Source organism: Neomonachus schauinslandi, chromosome 8 (genome assembly GCF_002201575.2).
Source record: "Neomonachus schauinslandi chromosome 8, ASM220157v2, whole genome shotgun sequence".
NCBI lineage: Eukaryota > Metazoa > Chordata > Mammalia > Carnivora > Phocidae > Neomonachus > Neomonachus schauinslandi.
The window spans coordinates 136137234-136157320 of NC_058410.1; the positions used below are offsets into that span (position 1 = coordinate 136137234).

The 20087-nt window shown below is 44.2% G+C and overlaps 1 protein-coding gene across 2 annotated transcripts in view; it reads right to left on the reverse strand.

Annotated features, from left to right (window-relative positions):
• KIF13A (kinesin family member 13A) overlaps positions 1-20087 on the reverse strand; it is a 203509-nt gene that overhangs the window by 25568 nt on the left and 157854 nt on the right. Inside the window, exons 10-19 of one of the 2 annotated variants that reach the window (XM_021696971.2) lie at positions 17363-17525; positions 15452-15592; positions 14518-14667; positions 12348-12509; positions 11674-11847; positions 9245-9396; positions 6870-7002; positions 6538-6684; positions 2550-2588; positions 822-921 (exon numbers count right to left, since the gene is read on the reverse strand). In XM_021696971.2, coding sequence (XP_021552646.1) covers positions 822-921; positions 2550-2588; positions 6538-6684; positions 6870-7002; positions 9245-9396; positions 11674-11847; positions 12348-12509; positions 14518-14667; positions 15452-15592; positions 17363-17525 — 1361 coding nt within the window. The remainder of the gene's footprint in view (positions 1-821; positions 922-2549; positions 2589-6537; positions 6685-6869; positions 7003-9244; positions 9397-11673; positions 11848-12347; positions 12510-14517; positions 14668-15451; positions 15593-17362; positions 17526-20087) is intronic. The other variant, XM_044917454.1, reaches the window with a different exon arrangement.

The window sequence follows — 20087 nt, forward strand, 5'->3', positions numbered from 1 at the left end:
AGTCCCTGGATCGAGTCCCGCATCGGGCTCCCTGCTCGGCGGGGAGTCTGCTTCTCCCTCTGACCCTCCTCCCTCTCGTGCTCTCTGTCTCTCATTCTCTCTCTCTCAAATAAATAAATAAAATCTTTAAAGAAAAAAAAAAAAAGAAACCCTCTGATTCATAATTCCACCCTGGAGCTATCTGGGTAGAGTCAAAGCGAGTTTCCATCAGCAAGTTGAGCACATAGACAAACTGACATCAAGAACGCTGAGCCAAGATGTTCTACTGAGGGGGGAGCTTTTGCTAACTTCTACCTGAAGTGGATGAACACTCATAATGTGTCCTTTGATGCAGAACCTACCACAATGCATGGACCATCAAGTCGGGGTGAGAGACTAAGGGTTTTAAGAACATAGCTCGACCCTGGAGCCCACACGGCTGCCGCCAGCAAAAGCAAACTGTGTCCCTGGAGCTGAGTGGCCAGGAGGCCCACCTGCACCAGCTGAGCACATCACTGCCGCCCCACAGGAGCTGGGTGCTGACCTGCCACGTGTGACCCGAGAGCTGCTGTCAGTCCCAGGTCTGGAGCCCAGAGCGCCTCGTAAGGACATGTGGGTTCTGACAGCATCTGCATTCTTCGGAACTAAATGCGAGTTTAACATTTAACATCATCGTTGATGCAGAGGCTTGTGAACGTTTATTACTTTCCAATCCAATACCATGCCAAAGGAGTCACTACTATCTATAATTGTTACGAGGTCAGAACACTAAGATCACATTGTCCCAACGACTGTCTAGAAGGGAAAAGGCCACTCCCGGGAAAGAGTTTAATCTCACATACCTTTTTTATTGCTGACTTTTTTAATCTGCTCATCTAAGTACTCTCGTCGTTTGATGAGTGCGTCAGACCACCTCTCTCTCACACAGTTTAAGTCTTCTTCCTGACGTTGGGGAGGGAAAACATTTTCCTGTAGAATACACAGACGACTTTTTTTTTTTTTTTTTAAACAAAGATGTTTACATGGATCAGGAAAGTTTTCATTCGGAAAGGCCACTGAACACTGCTGTATGATTAATATGCCAGAAAGCAAAGAGGCCTCAGAAACATAGCATGCTGATCAAGGAACCCATTACTCAGAAATCAGAGCCCCTGGATTGCCAAAAGGATAATTATACTTAAAAGCAAGAGAAGCTCAAACTACACCAGCTGTGGGGATGATTCTTACGTGTGTGTGTGTGTGTTTGTGTGTTTAAATCAGAGCTATTCATTTGAAGGATGCATGATTCCAAGCAGAAGGACACCATGAACAGAGCCCAAATCATGGAACAGCGAATGGAATGGAAAAAGAAAAAACAGGCATTTTCATAGTTCATCATTCAATGGCCTCGAAACATGTATTTTCTGAAATGCAAAGAACAGATCAGCAGAGAACCTTTCAAACTTGCTGCCAAGATTTTACCTCCAACCACTACCGTAAGGCTCACCAAAAATCTCCCATGCAAACAGCCCACATGCAGCCAGCCATGCTTTAAGAACTCCCAGAAGCAGCCGCTGGGACGTGGCTGTGAACAACGTGGCCGGAAGCGCACGGACAGCAGCAGGACGTTAGTTAATGGCATTGCTGAGATCCAAGGGGAGACTGGGATTTCACCCCTGAAGTTGGTTTTCGTTTGCTTCTTTTCTTTCTTAGTAAAGTTATGAGGGAAATAAACCCATCAATTCTACTCAAAATGCTCTCTGACTTGCCTCATTCCAGTCTAACCCTTAAGACGTGGCATTAAGAGCGGATGGCAGGGGACTTCTGAGGCTCTATCTACAACGTACCCACAGTTCACATACAGGAAGGCACCCCGGGAAAACTGTGGAGAATGAGTACAAAGACTGGGAACCAAACCCGGAAAACTTCACTTTGATTTGCTGCCTTGCCTGTTCCTATCATCCCACATTCCATGACAGGAGGCTGGCCAGCACTGACTAGGGACGAGTTCACGGGTGCCTTTTTTTTTCCCCTGAATTTCCAAAAAGAAAAAGCTGAGATTTAAATTCTCCAAGTTATGGATAATTAAGCTGGGTCCTAATGACAGAAAGAAGCTGGCTAACCCAAACTAAACTATGTGCATGAAATGTTTTCAATTTCCTATCCAGCAAGAGACTTTTAAACTAAAACTGCATATTAGAACAGTCCTACTCTCTTGGACGTGAGGCACGAAGTGCAGTTTTGCATAGAAAACACAAGGTTCAACTGAAAGATTATGGATGGATAATTCCATGGTTTTAAAAATCATTAACTTAATACAGTGATAATGGTCTTGCTTCGAAAGTCTTTACAAGCTAATTCAAGATAGCAGAGCAGCAATGCAGTATCCGATCATACGTTTTGAACGGACAGAGAAATCTATAGCAACAGTATTGTATCCCTGATTATGTTTAAAGCAAATCCAAAGCGAGTGAGAGTCTGCGTGTTCTTGCTCGACGGTCCTCCTTCCTCCTCCCTGCCCTCTGCTTTGCGGATGCTAGCCGTTAGCAGCAGCCGTGCCCCATGCCACAGAACGACAGCAACAGCGATACCTGATAACTATCCATATCATCACCATCCTCATCATCTCTCTGGGAGGAAAAAAATAAACACAAAGGACATGCATTTTTGTTTCTCAAACAGCACACAGGTAATTCTTTAAGCGTAACACACACATTACAATGGACAGCACACGGAACACCCAGCATAATAAAACATTTAAATGATTTGCAAGAAAGGTTTAGCGGATTTAATTCACTCGCCTCTAAGAATTTGAGTTTTGTTTTTGTTTGTTTTTTTTTTTAAAGATTTTATTTATTCATTTGAGAGAGAATGAGATAGAGAGAGCATGAGAGGGGGGAGCATCAGAGGGAGAAGCAGACTCCCTGCCGAGCAGGGAGCCCGATGCGGTACTCGATCCTGGGACTCCAGGATCATGACCTGAGCCGAAGGCAGTCGCTCAACCAACTGAGCCACCCAGGCGCCCAGTTTTGTTATGTTTTTAACAAAGAAAGCAACCATTTAAAAAAAAAAAACAAGAACTCTCTTCGATGGGACTAGGAATCAACGTCACTGGGCCAGGCTTTACTATGTCATCATGCGAATGGTGCATACGCATTTCTGGGTGGGCTATCTGAGATTTGGAGCGGGCTCAGAAGGATAAAATGGTAGAACTAGACTACCTCTCAATCTCTTAGTTTAGTCGTGAGGCAGACGGGGCCCCGAAGGATGAAATGTTTTAACCCAAGGATCACCCAAGTGGTGGCAGAGTCAGGACTGGGTGCCAGGCTGCTAGTTACCCCACTCAGTGTCCTTTCCCCCTGCACCACACCACATGCACTGAGGAAATCCTCACAGGCGAAAGCCCACCGGGAGCCTCAGGCTTCCTCAGCGTACAACAGTCTCAAGAGCACAGCCTGCCATGCTGAATATTGGATCTGCTGTCGCCCATTACTGGTTATGTTAGCATCATACCAATCAGTTGGGTAATACAGTTTACAATAGTTTATAATAATTGTATAAAGTAATGAATTTGGCAAAACAAAACCACCATGTTGAAAATAAAAGGATTTAGTTGAGACAGGTTTCCTTAGACAGAAGAGTAAGGAAATTCCCATTTGTAGGGAATAACCATCTACCCGGAGGCAGGTTCTACTCAAAATGAACCCTGGCCCCTGTAATAATCGTCTTTGTTTTTTTTCTATTATTGGAGGGTTAATATTCAAACAGGCAGTGAAGTGGTCTAGTCATAAAAAGACAAACCTTTTTTTTTAAGTGCTTTAAAATATAATTACATTACTCTCATATATAAGTATACTTCAATATATACTGCTTTTTAAAAGTGCTTTAAAAATACAGTTAAACATTCTCTGCATAGATTTCAAAATCCACTTTTTTTTTAAGTTTGGAACCCATCATTTGAGTAACTAACTTATTAAATATATGCATAATACTGAAGTAATTTTTCTTTTTTCTTCAAGATTTTATTTTTTAAGTAATATCTATATCCAACGTGGGGCTCAAACTCACAACCCTGAGGTCAAGGGTCCCATGCTCTACTGACTGAGCCAGCCAGATACCCCTTGAAGTAATTTTTGACTTAATTCCCCACATTATTGAATAAAGTACAGTAGCTTGAATTTATCATTACTATTTTTTAGACTAAGAAGATCCTTCTATTAACTGAGAACTAGCCTCAGCTTTCATGATGTATAACTTGTGAATTCAGCATATTCTGGACTGGCTTGAGCTACTGCATCAGAATATTTCTAAAGTACTACGTCAACAGAATAAGTTCTGGATGTGACTTTGAGCATGGCTGCAAAGAAAAATAAAAGCTTTAAAACAGTCACAGTTTAGAGGCACCTAGGTGGCTCAGTCAGTTAAGCATCTGACTCTTAATTTCAGCTCAGGTCATGATCTCAGGGTCGTGGGATTGAGCCCCACATCGGGCTCTGTGCTCAGCAGGGAGTCTACTTCTCTTTTTCTCCCTCTCCCTCTGCCCTCTCTCTCCAAAATAAATAAAATTTTAAAAATCTTTATAAAAAAATTAGCCACAGTTTATTGATTGATTGATTTTTTAAGCAGGCTCCATGCCCAGCGTGAAGCCCAACATGGGGCTTGAACTCACAACCCTGAGATCGAGACCTGAGCTGAGATGAAGAGTTGGCCGCTCAATGACTGAGCCACCCAGGCGTCCTGAAATAGTCACCACTTAAATCTGCATGACTGGCGCTATGTTCTTTAAAGAGCATTTAGCACTGGGGAAAGCTCGAATTTTGACAAAAATGAGTTTTAACTCAGAAGGTAGAGCAGTTTTAAAAGTGCAAATAATCAATCTTTATAAGGTTCCTCAAATGGGAACATGTAGTCAGTTGGTGATCCCTGTTTTATAGGTCATGATTTAGGATGTAAATTCAAAGTTTTATCTAAGGTGAGAGATTTACTAAGCCACAAAATTTTAGTATAGACTGGGATCTCAGGGAATTATTAAGTCTCCTTCATCATTCTGGAGAAGAGAGAGGGGAACTAGAGGTTTGCATTATCCCAACAAGGTAACCAGGAAGGCCGTGCCAGACTGAAGAATCCAGGTCCCCCCGGTTCAGGCCAGTGACCTTTCTACCAGGCCCTGCAGCCACCCCCAAGGTTGATGGCTGAGTGAGGGACTGAGCTGGGATGAGAATCCACACAACCCAGTCTTCTACTCCACATATGAGGAAAAGTCTGGGGGAGGCTTCTCCCCCAGAACAGCAGACTGTCCTGAGGCCTTCCTTCATTCTCTCTCTGGCTCTGAGAACCAGGGGCAATTTTGGCCTGGGACAGGGAAGGCGGCGTTTGACAAAACTATGCCTTCCTAAGGCCTCGTAGGCCAAGCCACTGTTCCTTCTAGCTTTCAGAAAGTCTTTGCCTGAATGCCAGGGAGTGCAAGGAAACTGAGACTGAAGATGAATCATTTTCAAGACGGGCTGGGCCTCCGCCCAGGCGCCACAGAGAAACATCACAACAGGCAGTGCTCCCTCTCTCGTGTGGTAGTGAAGCAGCCAGAGTTCAATGGGCTGATTCCTCCCCTAATTCATACCTGACAGTAAACTGGGGACTGAGCGAAAGCACATGCCTTCTTTCAGGCCACTTCAGGCAAGTTCCTAATCTCAAAGTTCATTCTCACAGAGTGATGAAGAGCTGGGGTTGGTAACATGAAGATTAATTCTTTGATGTTTTCACCTTTCACTTTTTACAAATATTTACTTATTTATTTAAAAAATAATGTCTGCACCCAATATGGAACTCAAGACCCCAAGATCAAGATTCACCTGTTCTTCCAACTGAGCCATCCAGGTGCCCCCCAATCTTTTAATTTTAAAATGAGAACAGAAGACTTAGTAAAGGAGGATTTAATGGACAAAAATGATCATGAGGACAACTTTTAATTGGAAAAAAAAAAAGAAAGCTTTCAAAGAACTGTTAAATTATGCCAGTGTAGGGTGCCTGGGTGGCTCAGTCATTAAGCGGTTGTCTTCGGCTCAGGTCATGATCCCAGGGTCCTGGGATCGAGCCCCACATTGGGTTTCCTACTCAGCGGGAAGCCTGCTTCTACCTCTCCCTCTCCCCTGCTTGTATTCCCTCTCTCGCTTTGTCTTTGTCAAATATATAAATAAAATCTTTAAAAAAAAAATTATGCCAGTGTATGGGGGCAATTTTATATTAATAAAAGTGGATTGGGCCAGGCAACCATGCCAAATATCCAACATAACCTAACTGGAGCCAGACAGAAAATGAAATCTGCCTGAAGTAAATGAGTAACATACCATTCATATGTGTGTTTACAAATAAAATTATTATTAATCAACACTAAGCTGGTACAGTATTTCAAACCTCATAAAAAAGGCAATGGATGGAAATGTGAAGGGAGGGGTACAGATAATAAGGTCAGGACAAGGAGTTCGGTCATATTCCCCAAAGGTCTCCATCCCAGATCACTGACTGCCTTTCTCTGCATTAGCTGGTCCTCGCTGCAGACTACTTCCAATGTGCTGGTCTTACCTGGTAACTGTCCAGCCCTCTCTGCAGCTTGGTGGACCTGGCAGTGACGCAACCAATGGAGACAGACAGGATGGCTTCGACCATGAGTGGTAGTGTCCCGGAATGCTGCACGGGTTTCACTGTGACTTGCACCCTCCGGGAATGACCCTGCAGAGGGCGGCGGGTGGGGGACAATGGGTGCCAGGAATGGGAAGGGCAAGGAATGGGGGAAGAGGATAAAGGAAGAGAAGAGAATCAGGGAATACAGAAGCCCATAACTAGAAAACTCCCAGAAACAGTGTGTAAGAGTGGGACAAAGAGAAAACAAAAACAAAGAAAACCAAGCCTAGTACCTGTCTGAGTTGGAAGATGCCTCCTGTGTTGACATCTTTTGCCTGGTGAAGCTCCACTGCTGTGTATTCTCCTAGCTCGTTCAATTCCAGTATGGAGAGCCACATCTCTATTCTCCGTGTTACCTCATTCCACCTGCAGAAACACGTTCCCATGGACAACAATGTCAATGCCCAGGGACATCATGAGCAATAGGAATGAGCCACCACCCCCTGAGCCCTTACTATGGGCTGGACATCGTGCTGTCATGTAGGTTTTCTTATTTAACTCTCAAAACAACCCTATGGTTTGGCTTTCCTCTTTATTTTATTGAGGTATAATGTATATTCAGTGAAATGTCCAGTTTTCAAGTAGAGTTTGATGAATTGTGAAAATGCACATACCTCTGTCACTACCCCATCATTTGCCTCTGCAAGTTTGCTCACGCCCCTTCCCGTTCAATACCCACAGCATCCCACAGCGGCCACGTAACTATAAATTAGTTCTGCTTGGGCGCCTGGGTGGCTCAGTCGGTAAGCGACTGCCTTCGGCTCAGGTCATGATCCTGGAGTCCCAGGATCGAGTCCCGCATCAGGCTCCCTGCTCGGCGGGGAGCCTGCTTCTCCCTCTGCCCCTCCCCCCTCTCATGTGCTCTCTCTCTCTCATTCTCTGTCAAATAATAAAATCTTTATTAAAAAAAAAAAATAAAGTTTCATTGGGCGCCTGGGTGGCTCAGTTGGTTAAACGGCTGCCTTCGGCTCAGGTCATGATCCTGGAGTCCCAGGATCGAGTCCCGCATTGGGCTCCCTGCTCGGCGGGGAGTCTGCTTCTCCCTCTGACCCTCCCCGCTCTCATGTGCTCTCTCTCTCTCTCAAATAAATGAATAAATAAAATCTTTAAAAAAAAAATTAAAAAAAAATAAATTAGTTCTGCTTGTTCTAGAAATTCATAAGAAGGGAATCATTAGTGCATACTCTTTTAGGTCTGGCCTTTTTGGTTCAGTGTAATGTTTCTGCGATTCATTCAAATGGGTATCTGTTGTCCTTTTCTGTGTTAACAGAGCTGAGTAATATTTGTTACATGACTAGTAGTATAATTTGTTTATCAAACATTCTCACACATTTGGGTTGTTGGCAGTTTGGGGGATATTATAAAAAGAACAGCCATGAACATTTGTGAACAAGTCTGTTTACAGACTTACATTTTCATTTTTCTTGGGGAAATACCCAGGAGTAGATTGCTAGGTCACAGAAAAGGCAAAGGATCAAATTTCCAAGAAGATATCCTCCTGCGCAAGATGATGGGGCAAATTTCCAAGAAGAGGAAGCTTGTGGCCGATGGCATCTTCAAAGCTCAAGTGAATGAGTTTCTCACTGAGGAGCTGGCTGAGGATGGCTACTCTGGAGCTGAGGTACGAGTTATAGGAACCGGGACAGAAATCATGATCTCGGCTACCAGGATGCGCAAAGTTTTGGGGAAAAAGGGCTGGTGGACCTGAGAACTGACTGCAGTGGTTCAGCAGAGGTTTGGCTTCCCTGAGGGCAGTGGAGAGCTTTATGCTAAAAAGGTGGCCATGGGAGGTCCATGTGCTATCACCCAGGCCAAGTCTCTGCGTGACCAGCTCCTAGGATACCTTGCTGTGTGGCGGGTCTGCCATGGCGTGCAGTGGTTCATCGTGGAGAGTGGGGCCAAAGAACCGTGAGGTCCTGGTGTCCGGGAAACTCCGAGGACAGAGGGCCAAATCCAGCAAGTTTGTAGCTGGCGTGATGATTACCAGCGGGGACGCTGTTAACTGCTGCTCAGACAGGATGTGCTGGGCATCAGAGTGAAGACTGTGCTTCCCTGGGACCCATGTGATGAGACAGGCCCTAAGAGGTCTGTGCCTCACCATGTGAGCACGGGGGACCCCGAAGGTGAGATACTGCCCAGCACCTCCACTGTGGAACGTGGGAAGCTGGAGCAGCCTGCCATGCCCTGGCCAGTTCCCACAGCACAACAGGGGCTCCTTGGCAGCCGAATCCGGAGTCTAAATATTGCTCTATACAGACTTTTATAAAAGCTTCCAAAAAGGAAAAAAGAAAAGGAAAATATCCTATTTTTTTTTTTTAATAAGCTTTACAGTTTTATCTTTCCCATGAAAGGTTCCGATCCATCCCAAAATAAATTTTGTGTATCGTGTGAAGCCAAGATCCAGGTTGGTTTTGACCCAGCAGACACGCGGTTGTTTCAGTACTGTTTGTTGAAAAGGCTTTCCTTCCCCCATCCAACGTCCTCGGTGCCTGCTAGTTCCTTTTATCATTCCCATTTCACCAAGGAGGAGGCAGGCCCGGGGACCCCTACTCTTACCCTCTGGCTTGGTGCCAGTCTTGAGCCTGCATCAGCTCAGCCAAGTACACACCTGTCATGCAACGTTCTCGTCTTCGCATGAAGGGAGTCGACTTCCCAGACAGAGCTGCCGTTCCCAGCACAGCGGTGGCCCCACACCTCAATGGCCAGGGCTCCGTCGGACAGGAACTCCAGGAGCTCCTCTGTCACCGTCACCACGTAGTCCTGGGGCAAGTGGGAGCAAGGGAAGAGCAACGAGAATCACGCACCGAGCAATCTGTGCAATTTCCGTTTTTACCCTTCCATTGTGTAGAGATCCACTTTGGAGGCGGTTTAGTCTGATCCCAACCTGAAAACCACCTGTGCTGTTTTAAAGACCTGGAATACTAGCTCTTATACTAGCAAGGAAGGAGGGACTGAGTGCAACTCCCTTCTTTAATCAGGGCGGACACTGAAAGAAGCATCCTGTCCCAGCATCACGGTGCTTGGGAGTGAATCCGCACCTAGCACCTGCTTCCTTCGTGGTTCTGGAGGACCACTCAGAACTCCCGCCGCCGTAGGCTAATCAGCACATCACAAAAAAAGAACGTCTGATTGCTCCTTGCTATGGCTTGGGAGACTGTGAACAGAATTAAATTTCCTATGATTATCTTCATGATTCTGTGCTCTTGCTCTGAAACTCCCCCACTCCAGCTCCTCATCATGAAACGCAGACAGAGGAGTGTGAGGAAATGAACACTGAGTGGACTGGAGTATGGAAATCACCCTGAACAAAGCGGCAGGCAAGGGGCCAAGCCGAGCATCTTTCCAGCAGCATCTTAGTGAAGTCTCTGGTGAAGACAACTCTGCAGCTCTCAATTCTGGAAAGCTCAGCCAAGTACACACCTGTCATGCAACGTTCTCGTCTTCGCATGAAGGGAGTCGACTTCCCAGACTATGTTGATTTAACATTCTACTACTTACCTTCTTATTTATTGTATTTGGAGATAGAGCCAGAATTTTAGAAGGAAAACAAACCAATGATCAATTAGTACAAGCTACACATCTTATTGATGAAAAAAACCCCAAGGTCACACAGCGAATCCAAGGTCTCTGCGACTAGCGTTCATCAAAATAGTTGCTAACCAGAATGTACTTAAAATTCAGGCTTCATTCTTCTACAGGAACAGCTTTGTGGATCCAAAGAAAGATGGGGACTATTTAAGAGAGTATTCAGACAACAATAACCAAAAAATAACTCATAAGGATTCTGAGAAACAGACTTGGTGAATATGGGTGAAAGAAAAAAAAGAGTGGACTATTTGTTTTCAGAAAAAGAAAGACTTAACAGTCTTTTACCTATGTGAAATTTGATAGGTGTAGAGCCAGAAAGAAAAAGCACAATTTCCAAAGGAAAGGGTTTGGAGTATCTGTTAAGGATTGTGCAAGGAAAAACAAAATTACAACAGAACGTAGTGTCTGTCTGTCAGTCAGAAACAACCTGTGGGCAGTCTGACGTGAAAACCAGGAAGGGTGGCTGATGGTCACACGACAGGGCCAACCAACAGTCACCGAAAATTCACCTTGTCCACTGACCTTTTCTTTAAAAACTCATTTGGCACATTAGAATATGATGCTTGGAGTGTTACACTGTATTCCAACGACTGGAAAGAGGTTCACCTATATTAAAGGGTATAATTCTACAATATACATAACATGACCACAATTTTTGTAAAAAAAAAAAAAAAAAAAAACTTTCTAAAGACATTATGCATGCATGATGGTAAGAGACGGTATCTATGCCCATTGCTGTGTGAACATGTATTGACCACACACAGATAAAAGTTGGAGGGCACAAAAAATAGTTTATCTAAATGTGTACAAATGTTACTAGCCATTACACCTCTAGGACCTAAGACTTCAGGGAGAGGCCTTTCAGATTTTATTTTATTTATTTATTTATTTTTTAAAAAAATTTTTAAAAGATTTTATTTATTTATTTGACAGAGAGAGACATAGTGAGAGCAGGGACACAAGCAGGGGGAGTGGGAGAGGGAGAAGCAGGCTTCAAGCGGAGCAGGGAGCTCGATGCGGGGCTCGATCCCAGGACCCTGGGATCATGACCTGAGCCGAAGGCAGACGCTTAACAACTGAGCCACCCAGGCACCCTCAGATTTTATTTTAAAAACTTCCCATCAGGGGCGCCTGGCTGGCTCAGCCGTTTAGCGTCTGCCTTCGGCTCAGGTCATGATCCCGGGGTCCTGGGATCGAGCCCTGCTTGTGCTCCCTCTCTCCCTGTTTCTCTCTGTCAAATAAATAAATAAAATCTTTAAAAAAAAAAAACAAAAAAAAACTTCCCATCTGAATTTGTACTGAAGTACATTTTGAGGTTAAAAAGTGCAACACACATATTACCTTTATTAAACATTCCTATAGGGGGAACTTGTAAGTTATAAGAAGAGTTTTGAATGGCACCCAGGTCCATTGCCTCCCGTGTAGCTCGTCTTGTAATGGCCCCCATACCTTACAATGGGAGAAAGTGACGGTGTACTGGGCGTCCCTGGACTGAGGGGAAGGCACCTCGGGGTCCACCACTGGGGCCGCCACCGTAGATTCACACTGGTCCCAGAATGTGTATTGACAGAAGACAAAATTTGAGAGGTTTAAGGGCAGCCCAGTTGCCTCTTTAATTTTTACCTAAAGAGATTAAAAAAAAAAGCAATGTAATTCTGATAAAGAAAACATTAACCTATGCACGCTTACTTCCAATACTTCTATTTTAAGTAAATCGGTTATCCGTTTGACATCTGAAAACGTCTGGCACATGAGGGGTTCCACTTATAATCAGTCTGTACCACGACCACCGCTGCAGCATGTGGGCCTGGCAACAAATGCACACATCCTCTCAAATTTTCCTACTGGCTGAGCTTCTGACGCAGAAGCAACCTTTACTGGAAAAGCACGATTCCCTGAACAACGTACACTTCCTGCAGCCAAAAGCCCGGGGGCTTTTTAAAATTTCATCAACTGGCATCAGAAAGTGCGCTCTACTTCTGGAAAAAGTACTGCCCGCCGTGGTAGTTGTGGTCAGAAAGCTTAACGTTTACTACGCTCTACGAAAAACTCCCAAGATCTTCTGTCGAGCTGCCTTGCCTGAACACGGTGGTTTATCGCGCCCGCCCATCCTGTCCTCTCACCCGGCACGTCAGTTTCCTGACTCGGTGAACGACCTCCCCACTGTTGTCCACGACTTCAAGGCTCCCGCCTTCGCTGGAGTTCTCCGAGGAGTCATCCTCCGCCACGCGCTCCGGGACGGCCCCTGTCACTCGCATCACTTCCACGTGGAGACGCCCGGCAACCTGCAGCAGGGACCAGAGTGCCTGTGGGTTACAGGCATCGTGTGCACAAGCCTGACCTGAGACGGAGAGCACGCCGCCAGACCCCCGGGCTGCTGCTGGGCCTGCTCCGGCGATGGGAACCTCACGCCTTCCACAGCCGGTCCTTCCATCGCCTGCCCCTGCAATCACCCTGCCTGACTTGGAGCCAAACCTGCCTCTCTGCCACTTGCCTTCTGGAGTCATCTTCCTTCTCATCCTTCTTTACAGGCAGCCCACGAACAGAGTAAAGGCTGCTCTCGTATTCTACCCGGAGTGGTTTATTTTCCACTTCATATGTATTCATTCATTTAGTCTGCTGACCAAACACCTGCCTCACGGGACTACCGAGACAAAGAGTAGAGATACGTGCAGGTTGTGATGGGTTAAACTGATCCAGGAATCAGCCGTAGGCCAGGAACTGCACGAAACCCTGCATTTACAACAGTAAACCCAAGACATGGTCACCAGGCTCCTGGAGAGTCTACTCTCTTGGGAGCAGAGAATGGGTATGTGACTCACACTGGGGCTGGGAGCAGGGTGGAGGCGGGTCCATGGCGGAAGGAGACCCATCCCAGGAGGAACGACAAACACAAGGACAAAGTTATAAGGAAACAGTTCCTTTAAAACTGTTCCCCCCTCCCCAAAGGCTTGTCCTCAACATCCTGGTGGTCCTCTGGGCAGGAGCTAAGTTAGCAGTGCCCCTCTTCCAGCTGGGTGCCCAGAACTGAACCGAAGGACAAGAATTATCCCGCACTTGGCACCCTCAGAGCGCTATAACTGGCCAAGTTATCTTTCGTAACACAGGTTAAGGTTGCAGCGGCTGGAGCTGTGAAGGTGACACGTCCCAGCAGTGCTGCTGTTGTCTTAAATAGGCAGGCCCATTTTTAAAGGGAGTCAGACCCCCCACTGCCACTGGCAGCAGAGACTTGAGAAATTCGTCGATGGTCTTGGACGAGTGAGACCGATATGGAGGAATCAGAGGAGGGGGACTGGCAGAAATCAGTTTGAAGGCAATAGTTCTCAAGTTTTTTTCCAATGGTCTTTGAGAATTAATACATTTTTAATATAATTTCAGAGGGATGAATGGAACACTCAAAGCCCAGCCCAGACCCCAGCTTAAGAACTGAGTCACTGGATTCCTTTGCCACAGGAGCTGTGCCCATTTTTCACATGGGAAAAAGCAATTCCAGCCTGCTGGTCTTCTAGAGCAGAATGTCCCCGGGGGGCTGCCACACGCAGAATGTGAGCTGTGCACGTACACACCACAGCTGGAAACCTGGGCTCTGCTTCCCGGTTCACTCTGGGCAGAATGGCATCCTGCTCACAGCCTGCCCCAAGGATCACAAGAGATAACTAAGTATTTCAAGTCTGCACGTTATGGAAGGGCAAGCTACGGAATAACGATGTTACTAAATTTAGAATAAAAAGATCAGTTGATGAAATGGATAAAAATCAAACAGTTTGAACTTGAATATTTTCTAAAATGTCTTAGACCTACATAATAAGGTCAATACACGTAAGTAACTGAAATCTGAAGTATTTTGTTTTCTTTTGTTTTTTAAAAGGGGTTAAGCTTATTTTCCTTGAATACTTTAGATTTCAAAATAATGCTCCCAAGTTGTATCTTGTGAAGACCACATAGGGGCCGGGAAGGAATTTGAGTATATTACAAACATAAGAGATTAAAGGGAGATAAATAGGGGGATGGAGCTGAATCTGGTTTCCAAAAGATTTCTAATTTGATTAAAACAAAGAAAAAAACTCATGAACCATAAATAAACTTGTTGTAATAATCTTATATGGTTTTAATCTTATAATCTTAAAAAAACCATGATTTAATTTTGATAGTTTCTATTGATAGGAGCAAAGAAAGAATGTGATCCTGACTATTCACCCTAGTTTCCTGATATACCTCAAGAGAATAACTTAAATTGGATTCACACACATACACACCCTTTAACTGTTTCCTCCAAGGATAGCTTGTCCTTACCTCCCCCTGCTGGCTGATGATAGGAACTGCATACTGAAGTTTCACATCATAGAAGAGACACTCCAAGAACACATTAGCAACGCCAATTAGGTTGTGATTCTCTTGGGCTTCATAGAAAGGGTCACCTCGTTTCCCATAGAGACGCTTTGCCTAATGGGGTAGGGGGGGGCGTGGGGGAGGCGAGTAGGAAACAAAACACCAACTTGGATAATATTATTTAAAACTATGTTTTAAAAAAAATGTTTCTTAAAAAAGAAAGCATTTATCCAAAGAAATTAAAAAAGTAATATTACAATCATGTTGCAAAAATAAAACAAAAGTAGCACATGGGAGGGGCTTGACAGCTGGGGGGCTACATGATGTCTGCGGGGAGAGCTCTTCCTTAGTTACTGACTCTCTTCCCTATCACACCCCACGTGCAGCCTTTTTCACTCCATTCCCTGTGCTTTGCCCCATTTCCTTCACCGAGGCTTCTTTTCCATTACTAGTATCCAAAAAGATGGATTGTGCTTTCTAAAATTATTCTTTGTAACCTCCCCAGCCACGATCACAGCTGGGGGAGCATGAACACATGCTAATGAATACTAAATCCAAGCTGGCTCCATCCATGTGGATTTGTCACAACACTGACCAAACAGCACAGATTCGCTTTGTTCTATTTCACTTCACTTGAAATGTAACAAAAACTCTGCCAACTAGAATATGTCACGTGTTCTCTTCATTTAGTTCCTGTCCATGTGGGGATCGCATGTTCTATGACTGATTCAACTTAGGACCCCTTTCAAGGTCACTTCTACGTTAGTTTTCTAATATCAATGTCCCAAGTACAACCGCAGATCGTCACCGCCACGCATGTGTGTGTTCTGACGGTGATTATCACTTACATTCTGCGCTTTCGACATGGTCAAATCTCCTTGACATTTATCTCTTTTACCTCAGGAATTTTTTCCTTCCATTCTTGATAAAGGTCTCTCATATCAATTAATTTATTCTCCAGCTTCTCAATGGTCCAAACTTGGGTGCCCTTTCCTTTCCTCCTCACTTGAATAGCTGGCTCACTCACGATGGCTCCTCTCTGCAGAGTGAAGGAAAACAAAAACACACAACAAACGAAATGAGCCTTGTTACGGCTTTTTGGATTGTTAAATATGTAATTGTCAAGTAGCAAGTTTGAAAAAGACACATAATGTATACAGAAAGAATATGAAATTCTACCACCTAGGGAACATTCTGGCTTATTTTCAACTAAGATGCAAAAAGATTAATGAAATCTTCTGTGTATACCCATGCATATGCTTTTTACTTTTATCATAAGCAGAACCAAACAAAACTGTAAATCTCCTATCCTGATCCTCTCTCCACAGTTTTTATATGATCATCTCCTTGTGTTGTTAAATATTCCTCACAGACATGATTTTTTTTCTTTTAAAAAAAGATTTTATTTATTTGAGAAAGAGAGAGAGCATGAGCAGGGGGCAGAGGGAGAAGCAGACTCCCTGCTGAGCAGGGAGCCGGATGCAGAGGCTTGATCCCAGGACCCTGGGATCATGACCTGAGCCGAAGGCAGATGCTTAACCAACTGAGCCACATAGGTGCCCCTCATAGACATGATTTTTAATGGCAACATAGAAATCTGTTATTTGGATAGACCACTCATCTGACAAATTATTATATTGTTCAACATCACGGCTATTTCAAATTTTTGCTACTATAAAGGCCATTATGATAAGCATCCTTCTACAAAAAGCACATGGTGTTTATGAACACTTCTATGACCGTGGACTTAAGATAAATTTTTCAAAGAACTGCTTGGTCAAAGAACTAAAATACAGAAAGATTAATGAAATACTCCCTGACTCATTTCTAGTTTGCTTGCTGGAGGCAAACACAAATGGACGAAAAATTATTTTCTTTTGAAGTTTCTTCTTTTTTTTAGATTTTTTTTTCTTTTTATTTATTTATTTGAGAGAGAGAATGAGATAGAGCATGAGAGGGGGGAGGGTCAGAGGGAGAAGCAGACTCCCTGCTGAGCAGAGAGCCTGATGCGGGACTCGATCCCAGGACTCCAGGATCATGACCTGAGCCGAAGGCAGTCGCTTAACCAACTGAGCCACCCAGGCGTCCCTTTTGAAGTTTCTTCTTAAAGGAAAAAAAATCCTTGAAGTTGAAATGATGGTAAACTTCCCAATGATTGCAAAAAGTTGTTCTGTGTACAAAAAAAAGGTATTATACAAGTCTTCCTTTCTTGTAGAATCCACTCTTAAAAATGGTACCATAACAAAACATATACCTATCTCTCATTCCAGAAAGGACCAGTCATAGGAAAGAGAAAAGCAAGAGGAATTACTTATATATATTTCTAATTTTAACATATCTGAGGGCACATAAACTCCGGGGCGGGGGGGGGGAATCTATAGAGGAAACCTTTTTTTTTTTTTTTTTTTTTAATTTTTACTGTTGAAGCCTAGTTGGCAAACAATGTTATATTAATATAGCGGAAGTCTGTTTTTCTTTTTTTATAGATTTTATTTATTTATTTGACAGAAAGAGAGCACAAGCAGGGGGAGCAGGAGAGGGAGAGGGAGAAGCAGACTCCCCCCTGAGCAGGGAGCCCAATGTGGGGCTCGATCCCAGGACCCCGGGATCATGACCTGAGCCGAAGGCAGCCGCTTAACTGACTGAGCCGCCCAGGCGTCCGAATATAGAGGAAGTCTTAAAAAGAATAAATACTCTGACTCACATCAAGATCTCCTCATGGATGTTCTTTTGGATGTCAGGTGTGTATTCTATCTTATAGTACATAAGTTGTGCATTTTGCTCTCATTTTCTTTAAAAACACTCTTACCTTTCTATTGGCGCTGAGGTTTGCGGCAGGGATCTGCAGAGTCACTTGGTAGTCAGTGAGCTTGCTCATTTCCTCAGCTAAGAAGTTTGCCTCCCTTACCAAGGTATTAGCTTTCACGAGCTGCTCGCGCAGCTTTGCCAGGCTTTGACGGAAGAGCTCATCCCTGCGGGGTAGCGAAAAAGGAAATGAGAACATCTGAAAGAAAAGGAAACTGTAATCCTGGTTCTAAGTGAGTCATAGTATTAGAAAGTGGTAGAAAACTCCTTTCAGGAGATAATTTTCAACTGTTTTTTGTCCAAAAAAAAAAAAAAGTTGTTTTTTTGTTTTTTTTAATGTTTCCTTCCTCCCACAAGGGTACTGTGGGCTCCCTATTGGTCACCACTGATGAGGAGCAAAATAGGTGAAGAGACTTAACTAAAAACCATATTTTAAATCCTCTAACATTTGAAAACTGCTAGATTTTGATATGTTGCTGCCAAGAAACCAATCAAGGGATTCTGGAGGGAAAATAACTGATTATGACTTATGTGCTTCTGGGGCTGAGGGGAAGGGGAGAGGAATCTGGGGCCATAAGGAGAAAGCGTTTCACACGATTTCTTCAGCTGGTAAAAGGCGAGAAGCGGGGGTTTTCTGTGGCAGCAGGAATTCAACTTTTCAACTCCACACAATAGCGCTTCGTGGTGAGACCTTCCCTAATGTTCTGGCGCTGAATATAGGTCAAAACCCTAGTATTTGTATAATTACCTGAGCTTCAGGCACACTGGGGCGAGAACCAGGTCTTTTTTGGTCTGTCATTACAGCTAATTCCCGGACAAGTGCGTGGCCTACCATGGCATACCCCCAAACTACCCAGTGAGTGAAAGGAACAGTACTTCTGGGTTCCACCTGTGAGTCTGGACTCAGAGGTAATCCAGGCTAACAGACTGCTTATCTAGCCTCATCTAGCTTCTCTCTTCTACCATTTACACACCTGACCGAGGAGCTTGGAACACCCAATCTCTACTCCTTTCTCATCACCTTAGAAGTGATACAGGAGGCCGACTGCAAGATGTTAATATAAAGTTAACCTAAACCATATGACACATGCATCCCGTCTGCCTGCGTTTTCTAAGTGATATTACCATTTTTTTTTCAGTTACCCGAACTTGACTTCTTCCAGCCAGCTCCGTCTTTTCTCTTTTCCACAACATCCAGAAAAAAAGCCTTGTTGATTCTCCCTTTGAAATATCTCCTAACTCTCTCTCTATTGTTTTCGTAGCCCCTGGTTCCTGGCTCCCATCTCTGCCCCCCATAACCTCACAGCCCCCCACACTCTTCCTCTTCCCTCCCAGACAGTCACATAAATCCCTGCCTGTCTCAGGTCAGTCCTCAGTTGAAAACCTCCTCTGCGCCCTACAGAATAGCTTTGGACTTAGCTTTCCATCCTCCTCTGTAAGTCACCTTTTAGACCAAACAAAACAGCTCTCAGGTAATCCCCTAAACACACCTTCCTCTTCTCCATGGCTTCCCATTTGTTTGTACCAACCTGCCCGTTCAAAATGCCTCCCACCTCCTGTCCGCCCGTCCAGTCGCCACCCTTCAAACTCGCTTGAAATCCTTCCTTCTCCATGATCTTGCTGCAGAAGGCTCCAACGGAACGGGGTCCCACCCTGCACTAACCACCACAGCTCCTCCTGCATTCCCTGCCCAGGCACCCACCTGTTTATCACAGATCCCCTGCCCTGGGAAGTTATTCTTCAGCTCAGGGATCAATGACAAAGGGACAATTATGCAACTGCAACACTTCCTATTGTTGGATGAAACTGTTTTTAAATTTACTATTATGATGCACTTTTCACGTATTTGTATCTTGCTCTACACTCCATTGTAAGTGTCCAGAAAGAAGAATCGCCATCTCTGATTTTCTTTGTAATTCTCACTAGCTCTTAAATATAGTTGATTTTCAGCCCTTCAACATTTACTTAGGTATGAGTCCCTCAGTATTTCACAAGCCATCCACATTTATTTAGGTAAGAGTCCCAGCTTCTAATATAACAGTCCCCATTAATGACATCTTAATTTTATCCAGTGACTCTGGTGAAATAAATATTGTAACCATTCTCCTCTCCTTGGATGACATCCCCAAAATATCATCCTTGCTACTCTCCTTATGTTTAAGAACTTGAGCCTCAAAGAAAATCAATTTGGACTTAAGGTAAGTGGGAAAAAAAATTTTAACACTTGACTGAAAAATACTATCATTAAAAACAATCCACTTTTTCTGTTGCATCTTTTTTTGTCTTTTACCATCTTCAGGACATAGAGAAGTAATTAGGGAGACTGAACAGAAAGGTATCAGTGGGTCCAATCACAATTACTTTCAAGCCCACTGTTGCTTAGAAGAAAGCCACCAGCTCGTAGTAAAGGCAGAGAAGGCAGCTCTTCAGAAAAAGCACCATCTGATAACCTTTGCCTCTTTTATCCAGGCACAGAAAAAGAGAGTAATGTGTTACAAGTAGGATAAATCTTCATACTTCAGTATCCAGACAGATGAGCGGGCAGCTCCCGGGGAAAATGCCACTGACTCTTTTCTCTTAATTTAGAACAATCAAGTGCATTATTATGGCAAGCAGGGTTGGGCTCCTTTTCTCCCTCTTCTCCTCTTAGGGGTCATCTTCCCTGGATGTGGCTCCAGTTTAAGAGTCTCACTGCTCATGAGAGATGCAGTGTGGCTGCAAGAATCAGA